General features: G+C 42.3%; 2 protein-coding genes across 2 annotated transcripts in view; one reads left to right on the forward strand and one right to left on the reverse strand.

Moving 5' to 3' along the window:
- The window catches only part of LOC121390146, a 29,279-nt gene extending 28,765 nt beyond the window's left edge, over positions 1-514 (forward strand). Inside the window, exon 3 of the mRNA XM_041521894.1 lies at positions 226-514. Coding sequence (XP_041377828.1) covers positions 226-308 — 83 coding nt within the window. The 3' untranslated portion in view covers positions 309-514. The remainder of the gene's footprint in view (positions 1-225) is intronic.
- A 4,164-nt stretch (positions 515-4,678) lies between these two features.
- Positions 4,679-7,433, reverse strand: LOC121389807. Its single transcript, XM_041521457.1, has 3 exons — positions 7,076-7,433; positions 5,937-6,613; positions 4,679-5,491 (listed from the first exon to the last, which is right to left on the reverse strand). Exons 1-3 carry the CDS (start codon positions 7,431-7,433, stop codon positions 4,679-4,681), a joined length of 1,848 nt encoding a protein of 615 aa, XP_041377391.1.
- Between the last annotated feature and the right edge of the window lie 1,077 nt (positions 7,434-8,510).

Consider the following 8,510-nt stretch of genomic DNA (forward strand, 5'->3'; position numbering starts at 1 on the left):
GTAAGCGTGTTCGTTCTAAAAGTACTTTAGTATATATATATATGTTTTTGTCGGGTTGTTGTTTTTCCTGTTTTTGTGTGTGTGTGTGTGGGGGGGGGGGGGGGGGGGGGGGGGGTGTGGGAATGGTGGTGGATGGTTTATCGGTGCGTACCTGCGTGTGCGCGTGTTTACATATAGCTGCATACTGTTACTACTGCTACATTTTAAAAATTGTTTTCATTCCAGGTCCGTATGCTGGTACCACGGCCGTCAAGTCCTCCATTGCCATAATGGTCGCGGCTCTGTTTTTGTCGTACCTCAAGTTTTAGTTCCCACCTTCTTGTGACAATTAGCCAAGTGCGACACTGACAGTTGTCGTACCCTCGCGATGCTGGCGAGTCCATATCTGAAAATGTAATGGGTCAATGTGTCCAGTTTCATCCTTTTAACCAAAGGTGCACAGTTGTTTTGTTAGCCGCCCCACTAAACTAAAAGGTAATTTCAATGGCAAATCAAGTTTAGAGGTTGGCCGACACAGGTGTATATATATATATATATATATATATATATATATATATATATATATATATATATATATATATATATATATATATACATACACACACACATATATATGCATATGTATATTTGTTTATACGCATTTTTGTGCTTATATCCAATTACGGTTCAAGCATGCTGTCCTGGGCACACACACCTAATGCTACCAGGACTGTCTGTCCACGAAAGTGGATTAGTGGTTAGTGAGAGAGAAGTCGGTGTAATGGCCTTACCCCTACTCATCGAGTCATTAAACTCGTTCTGAAAGGGAGTCGGTTCCGGGGTGCGAACTCTGCACCTACCCGACTTAAGTTCGATGGCGAAACGAGAACACCATCGAGGCCTCGTACATAGAAAACCTCCCTTATATTGGCCCAAAACAAAATGATGTAAACTTCCTTTAAATGTAATTCACATCGATTTATTAATCATCGGCTGTTGGATGTCAAACATTGGATAATGTTGACAGGTAGTCGATTTATTAATCATCGGCTATTGGATGTCAAACATTGGATAATGTTGACAGGTAGTCGATTTATTAATCATCGGCTGTTGGATGTCAAACATTTGATAATTTTTACAGGTAGTCTTCAAAGGAAACGCGTTACATCTTTCCATTATATGCACCATCCCACAAACAGGACATCACACACCACAGTATTTTATTTACCTGTCGTGGGCCACTGGTTAGAGCGGGAAAGCTCAGATGAGATTTGATCCTACGATAAAAACAGCTCATCGAGTGATCTACCAACTGTATGGTAGGGGTGGGGGCGTGACGTAGCCCAGTTGTAAAGCGCTTGCTTGATGCGCGATTGGTTTAGGATCGATCCCCAATGCTGGGCCCATTGGGATATTTCTCGTTCCAGCCAGTGCTCCACAACTTTTATAACAAAGGCCGTGGTATGTACTATCGTGTCTGCCAGGGAAAGAAAAAGAAAGGCACATTTTATTTAACGACGCACTCAACACATTTCATTTACGGTTATGTGGCGTCAGGCATATGGTTAAAGACCACACAGATATTAAGAGAGGAAACCCGCTGTCGCCACTTCATAGGCTACTCTTTTCGATTAGCAGCAACGGATCTTTTATATGCACTATCCCACAGACAGGATAACACATACCACGGCCTTTGATATACCAGTCGTGGTGCACTGGCTGGAACGAGAAATAGCCCAATGGGTCCACCGACGGGGATCGATCCCAGACCGACCGCGCATCAAACGAACGCTTTACCGCTGGGCTACGTCCCGTCCCCAGGCCTACAGTACACCGTATTCATTTGTGAATTCAACTGATAAGGTTTGGTAAATCATGTAGCTCCTGGGTAGAATTCAATTGCCTGGTGGGTTTTTTTTTAGTTTTTTTTGGTCCCATTCTTGCCGTTTGTGTATACATGATGCATTATATCATTAAAGGTAGTTTTTGAAATATCATTTTCAAAGTTCATGTTAAATTACATACCTACATGTTCTCCATTTTCAGATTCTAACTTTGTTACTGGTAACCGTTTCTGGTTCGGATATTATACGCATTAAATTATAAATCAGTCATTGACATTTTAAAATATTTTGTTGACTTTGGCTTTGAACTACTGTATTCTTTTCTGAAATGTTTCAATGTCAACCAGTATTTGTTTATCCACTGCTCTTTCTGTCTTGTGGTAAACATTTTTATTATCCAATCAAATACAAACTTTCTCACCTACAATTTCACTTGCACTGCCCTTTCTAGTTGTGTGGAGCCTTTTCTTTTTGTGCATTGCAAACAGAAATCATTCTGCTGGTTAGGCGGCCACCAATTTTCAGTTTTGTATTTGTAAACCTGTGGCTAGTCCTCATGGTTAGCGGATAAGTTATTTCTGTTGTTCTCTCAACACTGTAGATAAAACAGCATGGTTCATAGGATGGTGTCATCCTGTTTCATCATCTTGCATTAAATGTGGTGAGCACATGAACCAATTACTAAGTACGATCAAACTACTAAAAATAATTCAGTGAAATATCGAATTTTTAGTGCATAAATGCACACAGAGACTGTATGAAGTTTAAGCTACTTTTATGTGTCATATTCATGTTCTACAACCCCAAAAACCTATATAGTGATATATTGCACGGATTATTTGCTCTGAAAATGTTTAAAGTTATGGCAAATGGAGGAATTTGACCGCTATTCCGGATATAAAACGTGACCATAGACCAAAAATTCCACGGATTCGTGTTCAGTAGCCCAAATGGCCATAGCAAATGCTAGGCATAAAAACTCGAATTCGGCTTGCCCTAGCCTAGTTCCACTAAAGCACATTGATTTTTTAATCATCGGCTATTGGATGTCAAACATTTGGTAATTCTGACAAATAGTCTTAGATAAGAAGAAAAGAAAGGAGGCAGTGAGATATATATATATATATATATATATATATATATATATATATATATATATATATATATATATATTTTTTTTTTTTTTTTTTTTTTTTTTTTTTCAACGATCTAAGATCGATCCCCATCAATGGAGCAGCAGCGCTATTTTCCATTCCAACCAGTGCTCCACAACTGTTATAACACAAGCCGTTCGGTCTAGGATCGATCCCTGTCGGTGGGCGCATTGGGCTATTTCTCGTTTCAGCCAAAGTAACACGACTGGTATATCAAAGGTCCTACCATTTGTGACACCCATTAGCCGATGTGTATTTTTATGCTGGGGTGTCGTTAAACATTCATTTATTCATTCATTCATGAAAGGTCGTGGTATGTGCTATCCTGTCTGTGGGATGGTGCATATAAAAGATCCCTTGCTGCTAATCAATCCGACAGCGGAATTCCTCTCTCAATATCTGTGTGGTCACTGGTCCTTAACCATATGTCCGACGCCATATAGCCGTAACTAAAATGTGTTGAGTGCGTCGTTAAATAAAACATTTTGTTTCTTCTTTTCTGTGGGGAGGTGCACAGAAACGATCCTTTGCTATTAATACAAAATATTTGGCTATGAAGTGGCGGGGAGGGGTGAGGGGGCGGGACGTAGCAGAGTGGTCGGTTTCGGATCGATCCCCGTCGGTGGGCCCATTGGGCTATTTCTCGTTCCAGCTAGTGCACCACGACTGCTATATCAAAGGTCGTGGTATGTGCCATCTTGTTTTTGTGATGGTGCATATATAAAATCCTTTGCTACTAATGGAAAAACGTAGCGGGTTTCCTCTCTAAGACTATATTTCAAAATTACCAAATGTTTGACATCCAATAGCCGACGATCAATAAATGAATGTGCTCTAGTGACGTCGTTAAACAAAAACAAAATTAAGTGGCGGCAGCGGGTTTTCTCTCAGTAGTAGGGATGGCACTTGAGCCTTGAGATATGCAAATGAGCTAGGACACGTGACCTGGCGTGGCGTCTTCTGATTGGCTGACCTCTAAGCGTAGGGTGTGACGTCACGGGGACGCTAACCTTGACCTACTTCGAGTACATAAACCTCTGGGTTAATGACTTGGACAGCTGTGGGATGGGCGTGGGAACCTGACCTGTGCGTCAGGAAACACCGGGTGTCGGCCAGATGTATGGGTGTGTTAACCGTCGGGGGTCCTTTGATGTACAGGAAACAGATGATGAGGAAGTCGTTAATGACCCATAGAGTGGTTTCAAATGACGGAGGGTTTATCTGTGACAGCTGTTCCTTTGATGTACAGGAAACAGATGGTGCAGAAGTCGTTAATGGCTATCAGATGGCAAGATAGTGTGGGTTTAATAGCTTTGGTAGCCGTCGGGGGTCTATACAGATGCACAGGAAACAGATGGTGCGGAAGTCGTTAATAACTACCGGATGCCAAGATAGGGTGGGTTTAATCGTTTTGACGTGTGTGTGTGTCAACCAGATGTGAGTCAACGAGGAGTGGAAAATTCCACGATGTTTGAAACGTGCACATATATGGTCATGGCGTGGGAACACCTTGAGTCATCGCAGAACGTGTTCACACACGTCTTGACCTAGAGATAGCGTGGGGACGCTATGGACGGCGTGGGGTGTGACGTCACACGCGAGACATGGCTGTACCCCACATTATGATCGTCCTCATTGGTGTAGTGGTGGTAGGTACTGGGTTCTTCTTCTTCTTCTTCGTTCAAAATTGTGAACATTGTCTCATACAGATAGTCCGACCTCAGTGATGAATTGGACAGTTGTTTGCAAGTCCTCCCTGGATCCCCAGAGCTTCTGATGTAGGTCTGTTCCATGCGGCCAGAAGTGGCTTCTCTCCGAGTTGTGTAGTGACCATTGTTGTAGGATATGTTCTGGTGTTTGCAGGCCTGTGCCACATTGACAGTCGCTTGTGTGACATAGATTAAGCTTGTGGAGATGGAAGTTTAGGCGGCAGTGGCCTGTGTGAAGCCTGACGATTGTAATCTGGCCTCGTCTTTCAAGTGTCTCCCATGGGTCGTGGTTTGTCACTCCATTTTGTGATTTCCATACTTCCTTCTGCTTTCGTTTAATGATAGTCTTGATTTCTTGATAAGAGGTGGAAACTGTTTCCTGAATCAACTTGCTTCCACATTTTGCTAGTGAATCTACTTTATCGTTTCCAGCAATGTTGTAGTGTGCTGGGATCCACTGCATTGATGTTGTTGTGGTTGTTGATAGCTGTGACAGTAGGGTGTAGATTTGTCGTGATGTTGTATCTTCTGGGGACGAGAGCTTTTGGAGTACTGATCTGCAGTCAGTGAAGATTACTGCATGTGATGGTGGGAAATGTTCTTGGCTGAGGATCTCTAGTGCTTTATGGACTGCTTTTGCTTCAGCTTTAATGTTTGAAGAGAGTGATCCAGTTGGTATAGATCTGGAGATTGTTTTTCCATTTGGGAATTTGATGTAGATTCCCCCTCCTCCGTTGTTGATGGCTTCTTCTGCTGATCCATCAGTGTATATATGTGTCCAGATTGTTTTGTTGGAAGTTTTTTTCTATGTGTTCGAGAGTTAGGTTTTTCAGCATATCTGGTGTTATATCTTCCTTCCTGGTGATGCCTGGGATGTCAAGAGAAATGTTGAATTTGACTGTTGGGAGTTGCCATAAGTTCATATTTATCAGTGGTTCACAATGTTCTGGATATTTTGAGATGACGTCAACATGTTTTCTGGTTAGGTCTTGTGTTATATGTTTTATACTTTTCCGTTTCAGTCTGTTTCTGCAGCATTCTTGCATGGATTTGTATGCTGGGTGATCTGGGAGTCTTTTTAACTTCTCATGTATCACAAGTTTGACTTCTCGTCACTCTTTTAGGGACTGAAGACAACAGGTCTTTTCCATTCCATTTATTGGTGTTGTTTTCATTCCGCCAGTTATGATTCGTAAACCTGAATTCTGGACTTTATTTAGTCTTGAGGTGTTGCCCTTTGCTGCTGTTGCCCAGGATGTTGATCCGTATTCCATGACTGCCCTGACTGATCCAGTATAGACTTGCTTTAGAGTTTTGCTGTTACTTCCCCACTTGGTGCCTGCCAGTTTCTTCATGATGGAAAGTCTCTGTATGGCTTTAGATTCCATCTTCTGGATTTGGTCTCTCCATGTTAGTCGCTTGTCGAGTTTAACTCCTAGATATGTTGGTGTGTTAGTCTGTGGAAGATCCTTGTCTTCAATATGCAGTCTGTACGTTTCTGTCTTGTTTGAGAGGGAAAAGCATGTTGTGACCATTTTTATGCTGTTGATCTCAACTTTCCAGGTTTTGGACCACACATTGATGAGGTTACGGGTATCTTGTACTCGGCACATCGCAACGTTTAGTTTCTCAGCAGAGCTCCAGATGGCCAGGTCATCTGCATGGAGAGCGTGTGATACATACTTCGAGAAGTTTGTTGACACATAATTTATATAGATGTTGAACAGAGTTGGAGATATAACACCTCCCTGTGGTACACCTTCATGGATCTTGAATAGGTTGCTTTTTATCCCATCCAGGAATACCCTTCCTGACCTGTCCTTTAGGTAGCTGCTTATCCAGTGGTACATGTGTCCACCTATGTTGTGGATTGTCAGCTTCTTAAGCAGTCCATCTTTCCAGACCTTGTCAAAAGCTTTTGATAGATCTATGAATGCAGCAAGAGTTTTTTTTTCTTGTCCTGGAAGGCATTTTTTATTTGTTGTGTGAGGTATAGTAGCTGATCTTCTGTGCTATGATGTTTCCTGAACGCCGACTGGTGCTTGTTAAGAATTTTCTTCTCTTCAAGGTACCAACATAGACGAGTGTTGATAATTCTTTCCAGCGTTTTACCAAGGCAAGTGAGGAGACTGATGGGCCTGTAACTGCTTTTATCATTTCTATTTTTACCTTTTTTCAGGATAGGGATTATGATTGCTTCTTTCCATTTTCCAGGGAAGCATCCACTTTTCCAGGAGAGATTAAATATTTCCAGAAGCTTCTTTTTTGCCACTTGTCCAAGATTGATGATCATCTCATTTGTAATTCCATCTTTTCCTGGGGCCTTCTTCTTTTTGAGTTTTTTTTATTGCTTGGTCAAGTTCAGATTCTGTTATTTCATCCATCATACAGGATTCTGGGTTGATTTTCTTGAGATTCAGTTTTGTTGCTTGTTGTGTCTGACGGGTTTCCTCTTTTGATTTTTGGAGCGTGCTTTCTGATTTGAAGCAGTTAGCCATGGCGTTTGCTGCATGCTTGCCAGTAAGGGTTTCTCCATCTTCGACAAGGACTGTGGCTGGTTGACTTGGAATGATGTCCTCATTTAGTGTCTTGACCAGGTTCCAGAGTTTCTTTGTGTCCTTTTCAAGGTTTAGCGTCTCTTTTTTTTCATTCCAGCTTTTCTCAAACTGTGCCATCTTTACGTTGTTATACTGCTCGCATACTTGCTTGTGTTTCTGGACGTTTTTGGGAGTATGGTTTTTCTGCATGTCGTCTCTTGCTGTAGATATACCTTTATGTACAATGCCGAGGCTGCTTTGTAGTTTGTAGTTTCGCCTAGACCCTCTTGGGATTGTTCTGTGTGCTGCTGTTGGTATGGCCTTTGATATTTCGTCCACACCTTCACTGAGATTTTTTGTGTTTACAATGGAGCAGACGAGGTTGCAATGTTCCCTGAATTTTGCCCATTTTGCTTGCTTGTAGTTCCATCGTGGAGGGAGCTTTCTGGTGTTTGGGTATCCGTCTATGTTTAGTTCCAGGATGATTGGAAGATGGTCACTTCCACCAAGTTGGTCTGTGATAGTTCATGTTGTTATTTTGTGTCTGTCATCGGTGGAAAAGGCTAGATCTGGTGTGGATGTCGTCTTCCATGCTCTTGAAAAGTACGAGGGTTTATCATTTGGCAGATTTATGAGTATCAGGCCATTCTCCACCATCCAGTTTTCGATTTCTTCACCCCTGGTATCCAGTTCGTCATAACCCCAGCTGGGAGAGTGACAGGTGAAGTCTCCCACCATGAGATGATAGTTCTGAGATGTTGTCAGAGTATGGAAGTCCTGGGTGGACTTTGGTGGGCTGTAGCAGTTTGAGATCATAAGATGTTCTTTTCCACCAGCATTTATTGCATTGATGGTGACGTGTTCAAGTCCTCTTCATCTTTGGAATGGCTGACTGCTGTCGATGGGATGCTGTTTCGTATTAGGGTCAAGACTCCGCCCTTATGTCTGTCCTCCCTGTCGTTTTTGTATCTTTCATACCCTCTTATGAAAAACCTGTGATCTGGTTTCAGGTGTGTTTCCTGGATACATGCAATGTCTATGTTGTTAGTGCGTAGGAACTGTTGTAGCTCGGGTTTCTTGTGTCTTATTCCCTAACAGTTCCATTGTAGTATCCGTAACGTCTTTTTCCTTCTCGTTGATTTGCCAGTTACTCTACTCTGTGTCTCCCTGGCATGAGACCAAAACAGAGCCACCATTCACATGAATGGACCCCTTCGAGGCATGAGGTCCGGCACTACACCTACCTGGCATTGGTCCATAGTGTGAACACCATCGCAGAATACGTGA

Source organism: Gigantopelta aegis, chromosome 15 (assembly GCF_016097555.1).
Source record: "Gigantopelta aegis isolate Gae_Host chromosome 15, Gae_host_genome, whole genome shotgun sequence".
NCBI classification, from domain to species: Eukaryota; Metazoa; Mollusca; class Gastropoda; order Neomphalida; family Peltospiridae; genus Gigantopelta; species Gigantopelta aegis.